General features: G+C 44.1%; 1 protein-coding gene across 1 annotated transcript in view; it reads right to left on the bottom strand.

Moving 5' to 3' along the window:
* The window catches only part of OSBPL10 (oxysterol binding protein like 10), a 207,875-nt gene that overhangs the window by 17,447 nt on the left and 165,340 nt on the right, over positions 1-25,088 (bottom strand). Inside the window, exon 7 of the mRNA XM_023554884.2 lies at positions 5,149-5,629. Within this exon, the coding sequence (XP_023410652.2) occupies positions 5,149-5,629 (481 nt within the window). The remainder of the gene's footprint in view (positions 1-5,148; positions 5,630-25,088) is intronic.

Genomic DNA, 25,088 nt, shown 5'->3' on the forward strand with positions numbered 1-25,088 from the left:
CTCTTTGTTAAAATCATCCACTTGTGTTATAGCAGCACTAGATGACTAAGACACCATCCAGTTGTGGTATTTCTGTTATAGCAGCACTGGACGACTAAGACAAGAAGACACTATACTCACTAAACACTTATTCTGACTAATAACATATTTAAACTTTGCGCACGCGCGCATGTGTGTGTCTGAGATTGAGGAAGAGAGAAAACAAATAATTGGTCCCTCTACTTCTACCTTTAGAAGTTATCAGGAGGGATCGGTCCCTGGAGAAGGACAACATGCTTGGTAGAGGGTCAGTGAGAAAGAGGAAGGCCCTCAATGAGATGGACTGACACAGTGGCTACAACAACGGGCTCACGCGTAACAACGATTGTGAGGATGGCGCAGGACCAGGCAGTATTTTGTCCTGTTGTATATGGTACAAGGGCACCTAACAACACTTCTACCTTTGCCCCTTGTCCCTGCCTTCAGTCTGTCCCTCACACAGCAGCAGCCATAGTGATGCTGCTAAAATCACGCCTTTCCTCTGATGACTCCCATCTCATTCACAATAAAAGCTAAAATCCTTCCATGGCCCACCAGACCCCCCATGACCTGGCCGTTCCTTGCTGACCTCATCTCCCCTACTCTCCCCCTCACTCCCTCTGTTCCAGCCACACTGGCTTTTACACTGTTCTTGGAACATCCAGTCACCCTTCTGCCTCAGGGCCTTTACACGTGCTGTTCTTGTCACCTGGAACACCTCCAGTCATCCACTTGACTTGCGCTCTTACCTCCTTCAAGTCTTTACTCAAGTGTTCCATCCTCACTGAAGACTGCCCTATTTAACATTGCAAAATCCCCTGGCTCCTGGCCCCCTCTGACATCCCTTTCTGCTTGGTCTCTCTAGCAGCAGCCATCATCTTTCACGCTGCAGATTTCATGCACGTTTTCTGTCTGACTTGCCCCATTAGAACGTCAGCTCTGCAAAGGACAGGGGATTTGTCTGTCATGGTCACTGCTGCGTCCCCAGCACTGAGGACAGGGACATCCATTTATCAAAAGAATGAACAGATGAATAAACACACCCATGAATGACTTGACTGACCCACTGCTACAGATAAAGAAGCAAACACATTTAAAACAGTATCTCTATGAAATGGGGGGGTAATTACCGACTCATATAAAAGCCTACACATCAACTAACGGTGTGAAGGTATAAACTGCCTGAATGCTCTGCCTTGTTTGGCAGACAAACATATTTCATCTTCCAGGAATTTATCACGTGGGAAATAAAAATAAATATTCAATAACTTAAACAGAATGAGATGAGCTTCTTGAATACCAATTTTTGTTTTTAAATAAAGGGAAAGACTGTTATTGGTATAAGCTGTATGACATAGGTGCGCTTTGGGGCTTTTGGCAACCGATGAAAACCTGGAGCCCCAGATAAGTCAAAATCAAGATTAATGTCGCTCCCGTTTTTTATTACAAACCCAAGTATCCACGTCAATGCAAATATAAACCTCCCACACGGGGCCCTCGGAAATTCTCTTCCTTGCATTATTCTCATCTTCAACAGTAAGAACGACCTGAGGTTGTCACCCGAGTTCTGTCATGCGGCTCATAGAGGTTCCGGACCCAGGCCTGGCCTGAGACCTGCTTGCTGGGATCTACCACACAGCTTAGACCTTAACAGCACTGTACAGTGTCTGCTCCCTGCTGCTCGGAGTGGGCAGAAGGCTGACCGCAGGGGAACAAGCGGTCACGGAGGTCAGAGAGGCCTGGAGGAACCACCTGACCTAATACCCTGACCCCGCCCTCTGGAAGCACACCCACTTGAAGCGGGTTTTCTAGGCTTCAGATAGGCAGGGCACAGGGAGACAGATGTCTATCCACATGCCTGACTCCGCTCTCATCCATTAACCCACTGCCATTGAGTCATTTCAACTCACAGGGACCCTATAAGGCAGGGTAGAAATCTTTATGTAAACAGACCGCCACATCTTTCTCCCATGGAGTGGCTGGTGGGTTCGAACCACCCACCTTTTGGTTAGCAGCTGAGTGCTTAACTGAGCACCACCAGGGCTCCTCCTCTGCCCCTACAGGGACGCTAAGAGCCTCTGTGCCAGCCACCACCCTAACCTGGTCCCCCATCTGCTGCTTCCCACCACTCCACTCTATATTCTGGACTTTCAACTCCCCGAACCTTCTCAGACACAGGTTCTTCATCCACAGATCAGAGTCGAGTCCGTGGAAGAGGGTGCATGCCTCAGGGACTGCATCGCTCCTCACTGGGCTGTGGTGAGGGTCACCCTCCTCACCGGGCTGTGGTGAGGGTCACCCTCCTCACTGGGCTGTGGTGAGGGTCAGATGTATGTTGTTTGGGGCCATCCATGTGTCCTTAGGCAACTTGCTTCCCTCGCTCACCTCATCTGTAAAGTAAGGGATAGCTGTATTCATTCATCAGAGGTTTGCTAAGTATTTTTTAGCAACTGAATGCTTTTTGAAGTGAGCTTCTATTTGTTGTTGGTAGGTGCCGCTGAGTCGGTTCCGACTCACAGTGACCCTGTGTACAACAGAAGGAGACACTGCCATTTCTGCACTACCCTCAAAACTGTTGCTATGTTTGAGCCCACTGTTGCAGCCACTGTGTCAGTCCGTTTTGTCTCGTGTAGGCACGGCTGAAAACCAGGGAGCTGGACAGATGGGTACCTCCTCGCTCAGCCACCAGATTCCGGCATCCTGTCTTCACTAGTAATAAATCCTCCTTAAGAGGGAAGACCACTTCTGACATCGAGCTGCCGTTTTAAACAACAGGCAAAGCTAGGCGAGCCAGTCTTGTGCTGGGATTTTTCCTCATTAGGAAACGGTTGCAATGTTGCGCTCCCACCAAAGAGAACGTTTAAGGGAAGAGCAGCATTTCTTGTTGGTGAGGTTTACGTAAAGGGGAATATACGCATCCCTCCCCAACATATATCTTCCCACCCTGTGTGAATTACAGAAAAGGCCTAATACTAGGGAGCCCAGGTCATCCCCAGCCTTCTTCACGAATCGACTCTGTCTCTGGTGAATTTCTTGATCCCAAATGATCCTGGAGAGGAAGGTATTTTCTCAAGTGCCAATCAGGGCAGTGTCAGCTGGGGGCGTTCTGGAGTTGCTGTCTTATCTCTGAATGGATGATAAGAAGCATTTCAGAGAGCAAAGCTACAGCCCAAAGACAGAACAGAGAACTGGAATCCAAGAGTAGGTTTTTTTTCTAAACAGTACAACTGTACTCAAACAATAAGCAAGGAAGAGTTATCTATACATCCCGTCTCCTATGCCGCCTCCCTCCCCCACCAGCCCGCAGTCTTCCCAACTCAGCTAGCGGCAACTCCATCCTAATGCCAACTCCGTCCTTCTGCTTGCCCAGTTCAGAAGCCCTGGCCTCCCCTTCTTCTCAGGACCCCACATATGATCCTGAGGCAAGTCCTCTTGGCGGCTCTCCTTCAGAATCCATCCAGGCTCTTATCACATTTCACTTCCTCCAACCATTTCCACCCTGGTCCATGGAAGCCACCATCATTTCTTGACTGGATTTATCATAATCCCCCAACTGGTCTCCTTGCTTCCATCCTTACCACCTTATAATCTATTTTTAACAACAGCTGGAACCATCTTACTACAATATGTCAGCTCATGACACTCTTCTGCTCAAAGCTCTCAATGGTTCCCCAGCTCACTCAACGGAGAAGTCAAGATCCCCAATAACAGTCCATGAGGTCCTTACCATCTAGCCACTGTCAGCCCTTTGACCTCTTTTACAACCTTTCCCCCTTGTCACCCTGATCCAGCTATACAGGCTTCCTCAGCCTTCCACAAACATACCAGTACTAGGTCTCTTCCTGGTTCTTTCTGCCTTTCACACTCTTCAGTGATAACCCAACAAGGCTCATCCCTCACCACTGCTTGAGGTCTTTGCTCAAATGTCACCCTCTCGGTGGGGCCTTCCCCAGCCATCCCTTCTATAAGTTCAACCTGCCCTCTCCCTAGCACACCCCAGGCCCCTTCCGGGCTTCATTTTTCACCATAGCACTGATTACCTCCCAACATACCACATAAACCAAAAACCCATTGCCATCGAGTCGATTCTGATTCATAGCAACCCTACAGGACAGAGTAGAACTGCCCCTTAGGGTTTCTAAGCGGTGGCTGGTGGATTCCAACTGCCAACCTTTTGGTTAGCAGCCAAGCTCTTAACCACTGCGCCACCAGGGTTCCATGTATCACATAGCTGGCTGATTTATTTTATTCCCCCAGCAGACTAGAAGCTTTATGAGGGCAGAGATTTTTTCTTGTTCTGTTCACTGAAGTATCCATAGCTCCTGAAACAGTGTCCGACACCTAACAAGTACTCAATATAAATGTGCTAATTAAATGAAAGGTGTTTTTACCACACGGGGTTTTAGAAGGGTTTCCAAAGAGCCATGTACTCCCAGAAACTGAAAGCCAAATCTTGTGATAGGTATTTTTTGTTTGTTTGGAAAGACAGTCCACTGACTCAGAGCCTCAAAGGAATTTGTGACCAAAAAAAGTTGAAGAACCACTAACACAGATGCTTGAATTTAACCAGGACTGTTGTAGGCTTCTTCAAACAATGAATAAACTTCATTCACAGCTATCTGCTGTAATAAGAACGTGTAATCCACCAGTGGGGTGATTATACCACATCCTTGCTTCAGAATCTCTAGCACAGAGTCCAAAGATTTGCCCTGGGAATTTTTAGGAGCAAATTTTGAATAGGCAGCACTATTATCCTCCTTGTCTATGAGCCAGAACACTGGTGAGAATGAAAAAAAAAAAAGTGTTTTCACAGATCTGGAGCCAACCCCAATACTCACGCAAAGGTGAAAAAAAATTCTATGTAACGCGGTTCACACATATCCACTGCACGTGAAGATCCAGGTTGGGCAGCTGATAGGTAAACAGCTGCAGTCTATCTATTCCAACACCTTAGTCCCACTGGGAAATTACTGGAACCAGAAAGCAGACATGATCCAGAGTGAACAACCCCCACCTCATTCCAAAACAAAATAAAAACAAAGAAACCCACACCCATGACCATCCATCGCCAACGGGGTAGACAACGATCACCGTGTTAAGAGCCAAACTCCAACAATCAACATGGCTTACCTTCCCCTATCATGGAGACCCCCACGGACATGCCCATGAACTTGCTTTTGGTCCACACGTGAGTATTGACGCATAGCCTCTTCTCCTTGCACTCACAGTAGAAGCAGGAGATGGGTGGGTGGTGGGACACTTGTTCGGCCACAAACCTCAGTTTGTAGCTTTTTGAAGGGTCATCGGCCACTGCGCTGTCATGACAGCCAGCCAGAGAGGGGGGAGCAGTCCTCCTTGGCTTGACCTTGTCCTTGGGGATTTCCCAGGAGCAGTGAAATGTCTCACCGATGATGGGGTTATAGGGCTTCTTGGCCAAGGCCCCCTTGCGGCCCTCATGGAAGGCTGTGAGATAATACTCCACGAAGCAAATGACTCTCTCCTCGGGCGTGGCTCCAGCACTTACAGCCAGCAGCAGGTCTGGATGTGCCATAAAATCTGCGTACATCTCCAGCAAGGACCGCTTCTCCAGAATAAATGTGGGAAGCACCACCTGCATGCAAAAGGAGACATAGTCAGACAGGAATCCCTGTGATCACACACACAAAAAGGAAAACACCATGGCAGCTACCATCAGGCAAATTCACCATGGCTGAAGCACAAACGACAAATCAGAGGAAACAGTATCAAAGAGACTGGACATGGCTGCTGTGGGCGCAATGTCACAGCCAACCCAGCTAAGACTGTTTTGAGTAACCTTCCTCTCTGCTTGTCTGGGCTGAAACACCAGCCGCTGTCTCTCCCTCCTCCACTCCAATGCTCTGCTCACACATGAATACCCTCCATTATTCATGGACATAAAGGAAAAAGGTTGGAAAGGCTTTTCTGTATTCCTCCTGACACCAGGCACAACCAAGGGGGGTGCTCAGAGGTTCTCATGAACATGAATACTGAGGTTTGTCTGTGCCACTGCAGAGGGGTCCAGGCCGACCAGTGACCACCACCAACATAAGAGTGTGGAGATCTCTGGTAGGACAATAGTATATAGAAACCCTGACATGACCAAGGAAGGGTAAAGCTGTGGAAAGGGCCCTGGTCCAGAGGCCCAGGGGGCAGGCTGCCCAGCAGAGCTGCCATGAAAAGAGGGACCATGGATATTCCATGTGCGGAGGCTGTTCCGCAAGGCAGGGCCAGAGGAAACAAGCACAAGTTACAAAGACATAGTCTGGCACTTACCACACAGAACCTTCTGGTAAATGGACTGGCATAGGGATTGCCCCAAGGTTTGTTGTGGGGCCCTAGCACACTTAAGATATTAAGTGGGGGGGCGGAGCCAAGATGGCGGACTAGGCAGACGCTACCTCGGATCCCTCTTACAACAAAGACACGGAAAAACAAGTGAATCGATCACATACATAACAATCTACGAACCCTGAACAACAAACACAGATTTAGAGACGGAGAACGAACTAATACAGGAAGCAGCGATTGTTTCCAGAGCCTGGAGCCAGCGTACCAGTCAGGTACAGCACAAGCACAGAGATCTGCTCCACCCTCCTGAACTAACCCCAGGAGGGGGACCAGCCGGTTTCACGGGCGGCGTGGGACGCAGCCGGTAGGAGAAGTCCCCGGGAGGCAGTGACTGGTCTTGGAGCAGAAAGAGCAGCATCCGAGCCGGGGAACCGTCCTGCAGGGATTTGGACTGGACGCAGGTACGCCATAAACACGGAGAGTTGCTCCACCCCCCCTGAACTAACCCCGGGAAGGGGACCAGCGGGGTCGCGTGGGCGGCGTGGGACGCAGCCGGTAGGAGAAGTCCCCGGGAGGCAGCGACTGGTATTGGAGCAGGGAGAACAGCGTCCCAGCCGGGACACTCGGTCACGGCACAAGCACGGGGACCTGCTCCACCCACCTGAACTAACCCCGGGAGGAGGCCCAACTGGTTCTCGGGGGCGGCACGGCCACGCGGCTGGAGGGACGAGAAGTCCCCGGGAGGCAGCGACTGATTTTGGAGTCGAGAGTGCACCGTCCCAGTAGGGGAGCCTTGACGCTGGGCATGGGGCTGGAGGCGGAGGATCTGACTGTGACTCCAGCGGGCCAGACCCCCCGGGGGCAATCTCCACACAGCCAGCACACATAGGCGACACGCCCGCGGGAATCTCAGATATAATAGTCATTCCAAGCAAGACAAGCAACTCTGGCTATATTCTGAGGTGCTACTCTCCTATCTCTCTGTTCCCTCCCCCACCCTCCCCAGGCGGCTTCATTAACATCTGAATAGCCTGAGCCAGAGGGAGAACTCTGATAGGGATCTGACTGCATTTTTTTTTTTTAGCGGATTTTCTGGAAAAACTAGTTTCCCGGTGATGGCTCAGAGACAACAATCCATATCAAACCACTTAAAGAAGCAGACCGTGACAGCTTCTCCAACCCCCCAAACAAAAGAATCAAAACCTTTCCCAAATGAAGATACAATCTTGGAATTATCAGATACAGAATATAAAAAACTAATTTACAGAATGCTTCAAGACATCACAAATGAAATAAGGCAAACTGCAGAAAAAGCCAAGAAACACACTGATAAAACTGTTGAAGAACTCAAAAAGATTATTCAAGAACATAGTGGAAAAATTAATAAGTTGCAAGAATCCATAGAGAGACAACATGTAGAAATCCAAAAGATTAACAATAAAATAACAGAATTAGACAACGCACTAGGAAGTCAGAGGAGCAGACTCGAGCAATTAGAATGCAGACTGGGACATCTGGAGGACCAGGGAATCAACACCAACATAGCTGAAAAAAAATCGGATAAAAGAATTAAAAAAAAATGAAGAAACCCTAAGAATTTATGTGGGACTCTATCAAGAAGGATAACCTGCGGGTGATTGGAGTCCCAGAACAGGGAGGGGGGACAAAAAACACAGAGAAAATAGTTGAAGAACTCCTAACAGAAAACTTCCCTGACATCATGAAAGACGAAAGGATAGCTATCCAAGATGCTCATCGAACCCCATTTAAGATTGATCCAAAAAGAAAAACACCAAGACATATTATCATCAAACTCACCAAAACCAAAGATAAACAGAAAATTTTAAAAGCAGCCAGGGAGAAAAGAAAGGTTTCCTTCAAGGGAGAATCAATAAGAATATGTTTTGACTACTCAGCAGAAACCATGCAGGCAAGAAGGGAATGGGACGACATATACAGAGCACTGAAGGAGAAAAACTGCCAGCCAAGGATCATATATCAAGCAAAACTCTCTCTGAAATATGAAGGCGAAATTAAGATATTTACAGACAAACACAAGTTTAGAGAATTTGCAAAAACCAAACCAAAGCTACAAGAAATACTAAAGGAGATTGTTTGCTCAGAAAACCAATAATATCAGATATCAGCACAACACAAGGTCACAAAGCAGAACGTCCTGATATCAACTCAAATAGGGAAATCACAAAAACAAACAAATTAAGATTAATTAAAAATAAATAAATAAAAATACACATAACAGGGAATCAGGGAAGTCAATAGGTAAAAGATCACAATAATCAAAAAGAGGGACTAAATACAGGAGACATTGAACTGCCATATGGAGAGTGATACAAGGCGATATAGAACAATACAAGTTAGGTTTTTACTTAGAAAAATAGGGGTAGATAATAAGGTAACCATAAAAAGGTATAACAACTCTATAACTCAAGATAAAAACCAAGAAAAACATAACGACTCAACTAACATAAAGTCAAGCACTATGAAAATGAGGATCTCACAATTTACTAAGAAAAACGCCTCAGCACAAAAAAGTATGTGGAAAAATGAAATTGTCAACAACACACATAAACAGGCATCAAAATGACAGCACTAAAAACTTATTTATCTATAATTACCCTGAATGTAAATGGACTAAATGCACCAATAAAGAGACAGAGAGTCACAGACTGGATAAAGAAACACGATCCATCTATATGCTGCCTACAAGAGACACACCTTAGACTTAGAGACACAAACAAACTAAAACTCAAAGGATGGAAAAAAGTATATCAAGCAAACAATAAGCAAAAAAGAAGAGGAGTAGCAATATTAATTTCTGACAAAATAGACTTTAGACTTAAATCCACCACAAAGGATAAAGAAGGACACTATATAATGATAAAAGGGACAATTGATCAGGAAGACATAACCATATTAAATATTTACGCACCCAATGACAGGGCTGCAAGATACATAAATCAAATTTTAACAGAATTGAAAAGCGAGATAGATACCTCCACAATTATAGTAGGAGACTTCAACACACCACTTTCGGAGAAGGACAGGACATCCAGTAAGAAGCTCAACAGAGACACGGAAGATCTAATTACAACAATCAACCAACTTGACCTCATTGACTTATACAGAACTCTCCACCCAACTGCTGCAAAATATACTTTTTTTCTAGCGCACATGGAACATTCTCTAGAATAGACCACATATTAGGTCATAAAATAAACCTTTGCAGAGTCCAAAACATCGAAATATTACAAAGCATCTTCTCAGACCACAAGGCAATAAAACTAGAGATCAATAACAGAAAAACTGGGGAAAAGAAATCAAATACTTGGAAAATGAACAATACCCTCCTGAAAAAAGACTGGGTTATAGAAGACATCAAGGAGGGAATAAGGAAATTCATAGAAAGCAACGAGAATGAAAATACTTCCTATCAAAACCTCTGGGACACAGCAAAAGCAGTGCTCAGAGGCCAATTTATATCGATAAATGCACACATACAAAAAGAAGAAAGAGCCAAAAGCAGAGAACTGTCCCTACAACTTGAACAAATAGAAAGTGAGCAACAAAAGAATCCATCAGGCACCCGAAGAAAACAAATAATAAAAATTAGAGCTGAACTAAATGAATTAGAGAACAGAAAAACAATCGAAAGAATTAACCAAGCCAAAAGCTGGTTCTTCGAAAAAATTAACAAAATTGATAAACCATTGGCTAGACTGACTAAAGAAATACAGGAAAGGAAACAAATAACCCAAATAAGAAATGAGAAGGACCACATCACAACAGAACCAAATGAAATTAAAAGAATCATTTCAGATTATTATGAAAAATTGTACTCTAACAAATTTGAAAACCTAGAAGAAATGGATGAATTCCTGGAAAAACACTACCTACCTAAACTAACACATTCAGAAGTAGAACAACTAAATAGACCCATAACAAAAAAAGAGATTGAAACGGTAATCAAAAAACTCCCAACAAAAAAAAGCCCTGGCCCGGATGGCTTCACTGCAGAGTTCTACCAAACTTTCAGAGAAGAGTTAACACCACTACTACTAAAGGTATTCCAAAGCATAGAAAATGACGGAATACTACCCAACTCATTCTATGAAGCCACCATCTCCCTGATACCAAAACCAGGTAAAGACATTACAAAAAAAGAAAATTATAGACCTATATCCCTCATGAACATTGATGCAAAAATCCTCAACAAAATTCTAGCCAATAGAATCCAACAACACATCAAAAAAATAATTCACCCTGATCAAGTGGGATTTATACCAGGTATGCAAGGCTGGTTTAATATCAGGAAAACCATTAATGTAATCCATCACATAAATAAAACAAAAGACAAAAACCACATGATCTTATCAATTGATGCAGAAAAGGCATTTGACAAAGTCCAACACCCATTCATGATAAAAACTCTTACCAAAACAGGAATTGAAGGAAAATTCCTCAACATAATAAAGGGCATCTATGCAAAGCCAACAGCCAATATCACTCTAAATGGAGAGAACCTGAAAGCATTTCCCTTGAGAACGGGAACCAGACAAGGATGCCCTTTATCACCGCTCTTATTCAACATTGTGTTGGAAGTCTTAGCCAGGGCAATTAGGCTAGACAAAGAAATAAAAGGTATCCGGATTGGCAAGGAAGAAGTAAAGTTATCACTATTTGCAGATGACATGATTATATACACAGAAAACCCTAAGGAATCCTCCAGAAAACTACTGAAACTAATAGAAGAGTTTGGCAGAGTCTCAGGTTATAAAATAAACATACAAAAATCACTTGGATTCCTCTACATCAACAAAAAGAACACCGAAGAGGAAATAACCAAATCAATACCATTCACAGTAGCCCCCAAGAAGATAAGATACTTAGGAATAAATCTTACCAAGGATGTAAAAGACCTATACAAAGAAAACTACAAAGCTCTACTACAAGAAATTCAAAAGGACATACTTAAGTGGAAAAACATACCTTGCTCATGGATAGGAAGACTTAACATAGTAAAAATGTCTATTCTACCAAAAGCCATCTATACATTTAACGCACTTCCGATCCAAATTCCAATGTCATATTTTAAGGGGATAGAGAAACAAATCACCAATTTCATATGGAAGGGAAAGAAGCCCCGGATAAGCAAAGCACTACTGAAAAAGAAGAAGAAAGTGGGAGGCCTCACCTTACCTGACTTCAGAACCTATTATACAGCCACAGTAGTCAAAACAGCCTGGTATTGGTACAACAACAGACACATAGACCAATGGAACAGAATTGAGAACCCAGACATAGATCCATCCACGTATGAGCAGCTGATATTTGACAAAGGACCAGTGTCAATTAACTGGGGAAAAGATAGCCTTTTTAACAAATGGTGCTGGCATAACTGGATATCCATTTGCAAAAAAATGAAACAGGACCCATACCTCACACCATGCACAAAAACTAACTCCAAGTGGATCAAAGACCTAAACATAAAGACTAAAACGATAAAGATCATGGAAGAAAAAATTGGGACAACCCTAGGAGCCCTAATACAAGGCATAAACAGAATACAAAACATTACCAAAAATGATGAAGAGAAACCAGATAACTGGGAGCTCCTAAAAATCAAACACCTATGCTCATCTAAAGACTTCACCAAAAGAGTAAAAAGACCACCTACAGATTGGGAAAGAATTTTCAGCTATGACATCTCCGACCAGTGCCTGATCTCTAAAATCTACATGATTCTGTCAAAACTCAACCACAAAAAGACAAACAACCCAATCAAGAAGTGGGCAAAGGATATGAACACACATTTCACTAAAGAAGATATTCAGGCAGCCAACAGATACATGAGAAAATGCTCTCGATCATTAGCCATTAGAGAAATGCAAATTAAAACTACGATGAGATTCCATCTCACACCAGCAAGGGTGGCATTAATCCAAAAAACACAAAATAATAAATGTTGGAGAGGCTGCGGAGAGATTGGAACTCTCATACACTGCTGGTGGGAATGTAAAATGGTACAACCACTTTGGAAATCTATCTGGCGTTATCTTAAACAGTTAGAAATAGAACTACCATACAACCCAGAAATCCCACTCCTCAGAATATACCCTAGAGATACAAGAGCCTTCATACAAACAGATATATGCACACCCATGTTTATTGCAGCTCTGTTTACAATAGCAAAAAGTTGGAAGCAACCAAGGTATCCATCAACGGATGAATGGGTAAATAAATTGTGGTATATTCACACAATGGAATACTACGCATCGATAAAGAACAGTGACGAATCTCTGAAACATTTCATAACATGGAGGAACCTGGAAGGCATTATGCTGAGCAAAATTAGTCAGAGGCAAAAGGACAAATATTGTATAAGACCACTATTATAAGATCTTGAGAAATAGTAAACCTGAGAAGAACACATACTTTTGTGGTTACGAGGGGGGGAGGGAGGGAGGGTGGGAGAGGGTTTTTTATTGATTAATCAGTAGATAAGAAATGCTTTAGGTGAAGGGAAAGACAACACTCAATACATGGAAGGTCAGCTCAATTGGACTGGACCAAAAGCAAATAAGTTTCCGGGATAAAATGAATGAATGCTTCAGAGGTCAGCGGAGCAAGCGCGGGGGTCTGGGGAACATGGTTTGAGGGGACTTCTAAGTCAATTGGCAAAATAATTCTATTATGAAATCATTCTGCATCCCACTTTGAAATGTGGCGCCTGGGGTCTTAAATGCTAACAAGCGGCCATCTAAGATGCAGCAATTGGTCTCAACCCACCTGGAGCAAAGGAAAATGAAGAACACCAAGGCCACACGACAACTAAGAGCCCAAGAGACAGAAAGGGCCTACATGAACCAGAGACCTACATCATCCTGAGACCAGAAGAACTAGTTGGTGCCTGGCCACAATCCATGACTGCCCTGACAGGGAGCACAGCAGAGGACCCCTGAGGGAGCAGGAGATCAGTGGGATGCAGACCCCAAATTCTCATAAAAAGACCAAACTTAATGGTCTGACTGAGACTGGAGGAATCCCGGCGGCCATGCTCCCCAGACCTTCGGTTGACACAGGACAGGAACCATCCCCGAAGACAACTCATCAGAAATGAAAGGGACTGGTCAGTGGGTGGGAGAGAGACGCTGATGAAGACTGAGCTAATTATATCAGGTGGACACTTGAGATTGTGTTGGCAACTCTTGTCTGGAGCGGGGATGGGAGGATAGAGAGAGAGGGAAGCAGGCAAAATTGTCAAGAAAGGAGAGACTGAAAGGGCTGACTCAAGAGGGGGAGAGTAAGTGGGAGTAGGGAGTGAGACGTATGTAAACTTATATGTGACAGACTGATTGGATTTGTAAACGTTCACTTGAAGCTTAATAAAAGTTATTAAAAAAAAAAAAAAAGATATTAAGTAGGAACCTGGATGATTCTCTCAACAATGGGACAAAGAGACTCTTCAATTGATGCCACTCAGGTGCTGTATGCCCCCAAACTCAAGGATGAAGTCATTTAAAGCAAACTAAGAACTGAAAAGCAGGTAATTCATTACTATTACTGTCCTGTAAAGGAGACAGGCCCGCTTGTCACTGCCCTAGGGTGCACTTAATTTGTTGTATATTAATACACCACCCACTTAGCTGAAAGACACGGAGCCGAGGTGGTGTAGCGGTTAAGAGCTCGGCTGCTAACCAAAAGGCTGGCAGTTCAAATCCACCAGCTGCTCCTGGGAAACCCTATGAGGCAATTCTACTCTGTCCTATAGGGTCTCTATGAGTTGGAATCGACTCAACGGCAATGGGTTTGGTTTTTGGTAGCTGTAAGACACAGCTAGCTTTAACCTGAAGCATCTAATATGGTTCCTTCTAACACAAAGCCATAGGATTTTGGGCAGGAAGGTTGGTTCGAGACCCACTGGCCTGCCTCAGCGTGCCCCATGCTAGGGCAGAGCCAAGCCAGGTTCAAGCACGTTGATCAAGGTTGATGCTCCCTCCATATGTGACCAATTTTGTCCTTCTTCCATGATTCCCTAACTCCCATGACAGCGTTTTTGAGGGAGTATAATCACTGACCATGAATATCACACAGTCTTATAGGAGATCTGTATCCCCGACTCCACTTCCAGTTTCAGAGATACTTTCTTGCAGATGAAATGAAAGGGAGAACAGATGTCCTGAGAAAGAGACCGAAAGGCAGACACAAAGCACAGAGATTTTGAAGTAAAGAAAGCCCAGCTAGCTAGAGATGTGAAGTTTTGTATCTTTTTTTTTTTTTAAGTTTAGTATCTTTTTAATGTTTCTAAAGCTCTCAGCTGCTAACCGAAAGGTCGGTGGTTCAAACCCACAGCCGCTTCTCAAGGGAAAAGACCTGGAGATCTGCTCCTGTAAAGAAATTACAGCCTAAGAAACCCTACAGGGGCAGTTCTACTCTGTCACGTGGGGTGGCTAGGAGTCGGAATCACACAACATCCGTCCTTTATAAGCTAGACAGAGGGAAACGTACCCATGCTAAGTAGAAAAAAAGCCAGATAGAAAACTGGGCGTCTAATTATCACAAAAAGACCCAGAAGGTTAACATGTCCCCGTAGGTGATGGACTGAGTGTTTTCTGAGTATCCTTCTGCTTTGCTTTTATCACACAAAAGAAGAACATTATTTAAAACACAACTATGCAAATCAAAGGAGTCCTGGTGGCACAGATGGTTTAAAGCTAGCCTGCTAATCAAAAGGTCGGCAGTTCAAATCCACTAGCCACTCCTTGGAAACCCTACGGGGCAGTTCTATTCTGTCCTATAGGGTCGCTATGAGGCAGAATCACTTGAAGGCAATTGGTTTGGTTTTTTGGTATGCAAATCAATGGTTTCTTTTAACCAGAACCTGACAAAATTGAGAATTTGGCTGCCTGAGGAGCTCGTCTGGCCAGGAAAAGTACGCCCTTGCTAGAATGGCCTCTAGATGCCCCTTCTAGTCCTGTGTCTTTTTCTGGTTGTCATTCAGCAGCCACTACAGTGCTCTCTGGGATCTGGGCTTCTCTGGGGTGGGCTGCTGTGCTCTCCCCAGGGCCTCCACCACACAGCTGTTCAACAGCAGCATAAAGAACAAAGTAACCCCACACGCTCACCACCTTTCCCACCAGAGAGCCACCCCAGGGCTCCTCCATGAATGCCATCCAGACAGGCTGCGGAGGTTGGCGAGGGCAGACTTCAGTAGCCTGGCACCGTCCAAGGCGCCCTTGTGGTGCAATGGTTAAGTGCTCAGCTGCCAACTGAAAGGTCAGCACTTGGAGCCCATCAGCCACTCCACGGGAGGAAGATGTGGCAGCCTGCTTCTGCAAAGATTGCAGCCTTGGAGACCCTGTGGGGCAGTTCTACTCTGCCCTACAGGGTTGCTATCAGTCAGAACTGACTTGACTGTAACGGGTTTGGTTTTTTGGTTTGGAAACATCCAAGGAGACCACATCAATCAAAGAAGGAAAAGGAGCTATATCAAACATCTATACCTTTATACCATCCCCAAATGACACCACTGCCTGCTTTCTCTTTTCCTCGGTCCGGGGGGGCCTAGAGATCAGAAGGCAAGCCAGGGAGAAAACAGCAGAAGCTCACATCAAGGGCGGTCAGCCCTGACAGAGGCAACTTCAGGTTAGGGTGACTTCGTGACCTTGATTAGCATCCTCCTGCCCACCCTGGGGCAATGGGGCTTCTCTGGCAAAAAATCCACCTCGAATTTGCACCCAAGATTGAAAATACAATGCAAGTATCAGCTCCAACATTTAATCTCTAACTATATACTTTTGAAAAGGACAAGAATTTCAGGCATTTCCCCTAATTTAGTTATCATTTCAAACTCACAAGCTCAAGGATTTAAAGTAAATAAACAAGAGAAAGAATTCCACTGGGAATCCCGAATCACTGAACCAAAATGGCCTCTCAAGATCATATAAGTTCAACGCTCTGGTCTCATGGTGGACGGGACAGAGACGCTGGTGGGGGATGAGCCAGGAGGGGACCTCAGAGCTCCCCACTGCCACCCCAAAGATCTTTCCATTATCCCATGACATGTCATGATTACATGCTTCTGGTTAATGAGAACGTTTTCGTCTCCTGAGCAGACTAGGGACGTGAGAACTGGGACACCTGGACCACCTCATCCGATTAATAAGTGGGGGTCAGAGAGTAGTGGGGGAGGAGTGGGATATGAGCCCTACCTTCTAGTCCTCTGTACTCTTCCTGGCATGGCAAGGTAATCCACCATCCTGAAACCTATCATTAATAATACCAATGGAAGGAGACCATGGGTAATTAAGAGAGTTAATGACACAGCACCCTCCCTCTGCCCTGGAAAGGTGCAGCCTCTTACTGGCCTTCTAGGCTCCTGTGGACAGATGCTCACCCTTACCTCCTCCCTCCACACCACAACCAGATCCTTCATTCCAAAAAGCAAACACTAGTTCATCACTCTAGGAAATGAAGGCTGCTCCAGCCCCGCCTTCTCTAGAATCACCATCACGCATACATACATGCACTCACACACATACTCTCCTCTGTCCATGTGTTCACGCCCTCTCTTGCCATGACTAAATGATAGAGTTATTATTCAGCTCACGAGTTATCTCCTCTATGAAGTGTTTCCTGACAGCTCCGGTTCCCAAGGCTAAAAACAACCCCCTTCTTCAGATCCTCCCTGCGCCCCACACACCTCTCCATCACCCACCTACAATGCTGTTTTGGCTCTAATTCATGCACAAGTTTCCAACCTGAAAGCTTTTTGCAGACAGACCCAAGTCTCTAGTGCCTAGCACGAGGCAAGACAAACCGGTAAATTGCAAGTGGAAGAATGAGACGTCTTTATTTCCTTTGAGGTGTTAGGTGGAATTATTCCATATTTTTTCATGCAGGGTCTCTTGCATTGTGCTTTTAACACTTCAGACTCCTTCAAGTCAAGATTTCAAATACTGCAGTCTCTCCAGGAATCTCAAAACATGCGGATACCTATGAAGGAACTCAAGGGCTGGCTAGGAGCACGCCTAAGGCAGCTTGGCCAGGAACCTAGCTTATTTTAGGGGTGTGTTTTCTGGGGCAGGGGAACAGAGTCTTGGGCAACAGAGATGCTCACTTGATGTCTCGAGAATGAAAGGACACACGCCAGGTCCACCTCCTGCTGCCTCCCACCTCCTTAAAGGCCAAAGAACTGGCCTGTGTGGGCTCCGCAATGAGCCTCAAAGGCTCCTTAGGAGCCAGGAGGAATGAACAATAGATACAGCATAGTCTAAAAGCATCTCCATCTTCTCTTTATCAAAGGGGAAAAGGTTCTGCTCATCATCAACTGTTTTGGATTGAACTGTATCCCCCAAACATATGTGTTGATATCCTAACTCCTGTACTTGTAAATATGACCCTGTTTGGAAACAAGGATTTTCTTTTGTTATGTTAAAAAGGTCATGTTATAGGATAGTGGATCCAAGATCTACTCACTTGAGTTTTGAAGGGACCAGGATAGACACAGAGACATACACAGGAGGAAAAGGAAAACAGATACCAGGAAATGCCAAGCAATGCTAAGAGACAACAGATGCTGAGAGGCTCACAGAAGGAATGGAGAGCGGAGACCCTGATCTGGACTTTTAGCCTCCAAGACTGCGAGAAAATAAATTTCTGCTCTTTAAAGCCACCTACTTGCGGGGTTTCTGTTATGGCGGTACTGGAAAACTAAGACATCATCTATGTGTTGTTACTGTCCAAAGTGTTTAATCTGGCTCTAATTATGAGGGAAAAAAATCAGGCAAATCCAAACTGAGGGACATGATGCAATAAACTGACCTGGACTCTTCAAAAATGTCACCGCAAGGAAAGAAAAAGGAGGGGGATGTTGCCGGATTATGGAGATTAAAGAGGCATGATAACCAAAGGCAACATAATTTGGTTAGATCTTAGATTTAAAACACACACATGTACAACATAAGCATTACTGGGACATTTCAAGAAAATTTTACTATGGGCTGAGTCCGAATCGACTTGATGGCAACGGGTTTTGTTTTGTTTGTTTTCTTTTTGGTATACACAATAAAGTATTATATTAATAAGTATATTGTGTAATAAATATATGGTGTAGGAGAATGTTTTTATTCTTCGGAAATATTAAAAGATTCAGGGGAGAATTATTGTGATGTCTGCAATATACTCTCAAATGGTTCATCAAAAAATGTACATATATAGGTATGTATGTGTATTTGTCAGGTTGGGAAGGGAAAGGGAGAGGAGAGAAGGAGAAGAGAAGTAAGGAGAGAGAGGGCAGACGGGAAGGAGAAAAGGGAGAGAACAGTCAGAAGGAAAAAGAAATGGGAAGTGGCAAAAGTTAACAATTGGCCAGTAAAGGTGAAGGATACAGGCATTCATTGTACTGTTCTTGCAACTCATCTGTAGACTGAATATGGCCACTTTGAAAATGGTCAAAATAAAAGGTTGGAGAAAAAAAGAAAAAAGGCTGCACTGGGGTTCCTGTACATGAGAACTGATCCATTTTCAAAAACAACCGTCCCAGAATTGTGGACTCAGGAAATACAGGTTCATAGTCAACAGCAGGCCCAACCTCCTAGGCATGTATTTGCACTTGAAAATGATGCTGTGGCTGGGAAGAGTGGAATATCTGGAGAGGTGGAGAAGAATGGGCAGGAGCCAAGTACTTAACCGCAGTGCACCAAGACTCCTTACTTAAGGTTAACAGGTCAAAGAGTTAGAGTTGGACCAGTCAGCATGTTGTCTGTTTTTCTCCAGGAAGGTTCAGCTGCCAGGTTCAGCCATGGAGAACATGAAGAGCTAGATTAAACTGGAGTTGCGGTTTGTTGGGTTAGTACCACAGAGGAAGGGAGAGTGGCAGGGCTCCTGAGGGCTTATCCACAGGAGTCAGTGTAGTGTTGGGCCGTGGACTCTAACGAGAGTATGAAGGGAAGTGAGGCTACAAGGCGAGTACAAGGTCAACAGGCTTTAAGTCCTGGTGGGACTGTGGACTAGACGGAGCGAGCTGGACATACAGAGGTGATGGTCGGAAACTGGGATGCTTAAAATTGAGATGATGAGGGAGTAATTAATGATAAAGTCTAGGGTGTGCCTATTTGTAACCTACATGGGTTCCTCATGAGACTTAGTCAAAACTACGATGTTTCAGATTCATATGGGAGGAGATCTTCTAGAACAGTGGGTTTCAACTCTTTTATCCACTCATTGTCATAAGAAATACTTAATGTGTTTATATACGAGTGATAACCTGGAGTTTGAAAAGGGCATCAGGAGTCTTTCCATGGACCTGTTCCCAATTCTGCATACAAGCTGAGGAAGGAAATCCCAACCTGCTGGCTCTCTATAAAGGCTGGTGACTCCCAGAGCACAAAGGAGAACAGCTGCCCTAGACATTTTGGTAACATCCTCTTAGAAGTCAGAAGTTGGTCAGATGTCTATCAGAGAAACTTCCTCCAAGGATTTTATAGGCCAGATTCCCTTAATCTTTCACGAGGAGTAGTTTCAGGGGTTGGTCTGGCTTTAGGTCACCGATCAGTTTTTAAAGAGACAATGCAGAGCTTTAAAGAGTGACTTGGACAAAACAAGTGGGGTACATTAATTATTTTCATGGCTCTGTAGATGACTGAGGTTTGAGATGAGCCCTAATAAGACTGAATAACACATAAGTCCCAAAGTCCAGAGACTTCAGTGACTAGAGAGGGACACAAGAGGGCCACCTCTCTTCTGACACTCATGTGCAGGTGTCTTGTCATCTCCCGTGTCCAGCCTTGCTCCTCCATGACAAGGCAGCAACAGGACTACTCTTTGCATGCCTAAGTTCATTTTGGCACTGATGGACTGCTGAGAGAAACCACAGAGCAGGCTTCATTTGATTCCCTCCAGAGAACACAGCTGGTTCCAGAGAGTGGGTAAGATTCGGGGGGATGCTTACAACTAGCACAAGGCAAAGAGTGAATTGAGCTGTCGTAGGGTGATGAGGTCCCTAACCCCAAAGATACCCAATCCATATCCCATCAGTCAGGGATATTTTAGACAAGATACATGCTTTGAGGGAGAAGAATCTGACTGAGATAATAAGTTTCTACAATTCTTAAAAAATTGTTGAAACTGTTATTTACCAAAGAAATGTAAATAATGAACGTAATTAATGTCTTTGAATTGTACATGTAAAAATCGTTGAAATGCCAAATATTTTGTTATATGTATTTTTACCACAATTAAAAAAAAAAGTAAAAATAAAGTGATGTTGTCACTCATTTTATGCCTTCTAAATCAGCAACAAAATAGCAGATATACATTATACCTAGTAAGTACGGGATGAAAATGATACTCCAGGTCCTTGCTGATAGCATTATAAACTGATCTCAACTTTTTAAGAAAAAAATTAGCTAACAAGTGTTAAAAATCATAGACCTGCTCACCAAAGCTTTTTTTTTTTAATTGATTTTAAAATTAAACATTGCATTGTTTCAAAAGAATATAAAATATCTGAATGGTACAGAGTAAGGGGGGTCAGCATACCCTCTCTGTAAAGGGCCAGATAATAAACATTTTAGGTTGCAAGGGCCATAAGGCCTCTGTCGAAACTAATCAACTCTGCATGAAAGCAGCCGTGAACAATGTGGAAATCAATGGGCACAGCTGTGTTCCAATAAAACTTTATTTATAAAAACAAATGGCAATTTGGCTCTTGGGTTGTAGTTTGCTGATTCTGATAGAGAGAATCACACTACAACAAGCATCCATATACTCACCACTGAGTTTCATGAAGAGGAACCTTGGTGACACAGTTGTTAAATTGCTCGACTGCTAACCAAAAGGTCAGTAGTACGAAACCCCCAGTGGCTCCACAGGAGAAAGATGTGGCAGTCTGCTTCCGTAAAGATGTACCCTGTGGGGTCGCTATGAGTCAGAATTACTCAACAGCAGTGGGATTGGTTTTGGTTTGGAGTTTAAGGAAAAGAACATTACCATTACCTGTGTGCAGTTCATGAGTGTTTAGCAGTCCACCAAATTGCTGTTGCATTGTCATTTACTTCCTCAACAAATAGTTGTTTAACTGGTCAAGTTGGTTCTCTCCGGCTTCTTGACATTGTAGATAGCAATTAATTGAACATTTTCTTGGGCATATAACTTTTGTTCATTTCACTGAATTATTTCCTTAGGCTAAATTTCCAGGGCCAATCAGAATATGCAGAGATTAACGTTGCTGTACTAAGTTCCTTCTAATAAGGGGGACATTTTTATGAAAAGGTCAGAGGGCAGGCTCAGGGTTTACCCTGGAAGCAAGCCTCACCAGGCAGAGTTGTGAACATTCAGGGCCCTCCGATCTCCCATATTTTGCTTCTACTTCCCTTTCTTAAAGCTTCCAGCAACTCTTCCCTTCAAATCTTGTTCTTAATTTGCTGTCAGAGAAAATTTGCTACCTATTCCGAGATGTTTGCCTTTTAATAGAGAACACAGTAGTGACGTGCGTCCCTGTAAATCTGTACCGTGTATAAATCTCTATCTTGAGCGGTAGCACTGAGTCATCTCCACTTTCTCTTTCTGCACTATTGGCAGGAACTCATTAATCCTGCTCCATCAGAAAGAAAATTAAACGAAGTGGTGGTGTGTCTTCAGGCTCCATGGGGACAATGAACGATTCAGCATGGGCCTGGACCACATTTCAGCTCTCTTACTGATTTAGCCACCTGCAAGTTATGAAATCTCTCTGGCCCACAGAAAAGCCCAGGAGGTTGATATTCTTATCCTCATTTTACAGCTGGAGATGGAGAGATGAACTTGCCCAAGGTCACATGGCTAGTAGCTGCCAAGAGGTAAACTTCAGCTCACTATTGACTCCTCTCTGCAAGCTGAGGTCAGGGACTCTGAGGGAATACAGGGACTCATTTTATTTCAGACTCTCTTCTACCTAACAAAATTTTAATAAATGCCTTTTGCGCGGTTCCAAGGCCTGTGGGGTGGGTGTGAAAGGAAGCTGGCACTTTGAGGAAACCCAAGTGCATCCTGTTGGCTAAATACAGAAACCTTTGGCAGCGTGACCTATCTACCCTTAATTTGTAAGGTTAGGTTTTTGTTAGTGCACCTGGTTTCCTCAGAGTATTACAAAAATTAGCCTAGGTGGGTGGTCCATCTCTCTCTGCTCACTTGTTTGCACTGGGTGGGCTTCAGTGTCTGAGGATAGAGTATTATACAGATGGTCCCAAGGTTATTAAATTAACTACTTTTTTTGGAGAAAATGACGCCTACTCTTGGCCTTTGCGGAAGCCTGCTGTGTTCTCCTTTGCGGGGTGGGAGCTACCATTCCTGCTGGGTTCCTGTTGCTCCCAAGCTGCTCGATGGTTTAATCTGATGTTTGAAGAGCCCAGCGTGAAGTTCAGTTATTCACTCTGAGATTGATGCAGCGTTAAATGTAATTAATTGTTCTCTGAGTCCCTTAGTGAAGATCCTCTCTCTCTTTCTGTCCCTAAAGTAGTTGATTGTCTTAATTATTTTAATGGGAGAAAAGGCAGGCCTTATTGATGGCTCGATAAATCTGTGTAGCAATTGCAGGCCATTTGGATGCCATCAGTCTGAACAGCTGGGCCATCACTTACCCCTCTGTCGGAGGCAGACAGCCCAGTTAGTGCTCACCACTTCTTGGCGCTGGATCTCCAGTGTTCACCGCCCAAGAAACAGATGATTAAGTGACTTACTTGGAAATGCATCAAAAAAAGAAGGGGGGAAAAAAAAGCCAGGGAGAGTGTGAGAGAGAAAAAAGTGATACCAGACCAGACCAGGAACTCTGCTTTTGTGAACAGTATGACACCTTGCCCAGTGTGTTCGCGGTGCTGGCATTGACCTGGTGTTCTGCGAGGTCCCTTGTTTAAATACTAGGAATTTCAAGACAGCAACAGCAGAGCACTACACCAAGCGCGGGGCCCTTCAGAACATGGGACTCTGTGCGACTCCATAGGTCGCGTGCCCATGAAGTGGCCCTGCCTGGAGACCACTAGTTAAAGAAAGGCAAGATGCAACTCTAGGTGCCCAGTCAGGCTGGCACAGTTTGTCAATGTGTCTATATCAGTCCCGTCCTCAAAGGTAGGGCAGCCCAGTTGTTTTATGGAGAGAGTCCAGAGGTTTACCCTTGAGTCCATTAGTAAAGCCAGGAATGTTGTACCTTTGGGGCACCTGCTCATAAGACCCTCCTCCATTCAGGCTAAATTCTTCCACTGTCAATTTAGCACAAGCTTAAGCTAATGATATGGCGAGAGCCATGAAGAGAGAAGCCGATAGTGACCAGAGAGTGCCATCAATCTTTTTACAATGCAGGCAAGAAAGGCCAAGAAATCTCTTCAGATAAGAAAAGATTCCCCTCTTCCTCTCAAAAGTATTTCAGCTTGTCAAATTTTCCCTGGTTTTTTGAATAACAGCTTCTACCAAGTAAATAAGTTCATAAACGACAGACTGGAAAAGTTTTTCTTCCAGGTACTCAACTGAGTATTGGATAAACGCAACGTTTGCTCTTTTAGGAATACAGGGTGGCTCCAGAAACACAAAGCAATCATATCCTAATAAAATAGAAAATGCACAGCTGTAATGATTTTGTATTTTAAAACAACTGAGCCACACCACAAAGACTCTGACACACTCAACTGGCCATAATACGGTCTCATTAGCATTTTACTGTTTCTCCCCATATGAACTTAGTTTCAGTTACTTATAAGGTCTGTCTCCTCCATCATTCATGATTCCAAGTCAGTGTTTTACAAACTTTTTTTAATCCATGATTTGCAACGAGAATACATTTTATGCTGTGACCCAGTACACACATATAAACGGAACCAAATTAAGTTTCCTGAGTACAATATTCTGATATTTATATTTCATTGCACTTCTTTTTTTTTTTTTTTTGGTAATGATATCTGACCCACTAAATTGTCTTTTTTTTTCCCCTACGTGATGCAAACTGTTAAGTGCTCAGCTGCTAATGAAGGTTTGGTGGTTTGAGTTTACCCAGAGGCACCTGGGAAACCTTGAAAACCCTTACTGAGCACAGTTCTACTCTGACACACGGGGTCGCCATGAATCTAAAATGACTCCATGGCAACTGGTTTGGGTTCTAATGGGTTGTGATCCACAGTCTGGCAAGACCATGAATTTCGATAGTACTGCTCTACATTCTTGTACATATTATTGCTAGACTCCATCCATCAGCCCTTAACTCAAGCTTCATCTGAGTTAGGTCTGTGCCATCCACAAGAATTTTTTAAAAGGTAGCTTTTAAAAAGCTGACCATGGAAATGCTTTTTCTAGCAGAAAACAGACAAGAATCATACAGAGAGAAGTCTGAAATTAAATGAAGGCAGTTTTTCTAGGGCAAAACAGTCTTCACAGCTTGGAGTGCTGAGCGGGACTAAGACCTAAGCTAAGGGTGGAGAAAAGCAAAGTCAGACAACTTTCTATGTCTGGCCTCCTCAGCGTGGGGCCACCATTTTGTCTGAAGCGGTGTAATCTTCCAGAATATCAGACACACTCATATTCAAAATACATAAAAGCATTTCAAAGAAAAGGTTTTTCTGTCATCTTGGAGCCTTCCGCCTTCTCTGTCTCACCTCTGTCTCCTGCAAATGGCCTATTCACCATGTTCTGTCATTTCCTCCTTTAAAGATTCTCTCACCCCCATGCCCTGCCCCTTCCCTCTCTCCAGGCCAGTCAGACCCTGGATTCCAGACCCTTCG

The sequence above is a fragment of the Loxodonta africana genome, chromosome 27, assembly GCF_030014295.1.
Source record: "Loxodonta africana isolate mLoxAfr1 chromosome 27, mLoxAfr1.hap2, whole genome shotgun sequence".
NCBI lineage: Eukaryota > Metazoa > Chordata > Mammalia > Proboscidea > Elephantidae > Loxodonta > Loxodonta africana.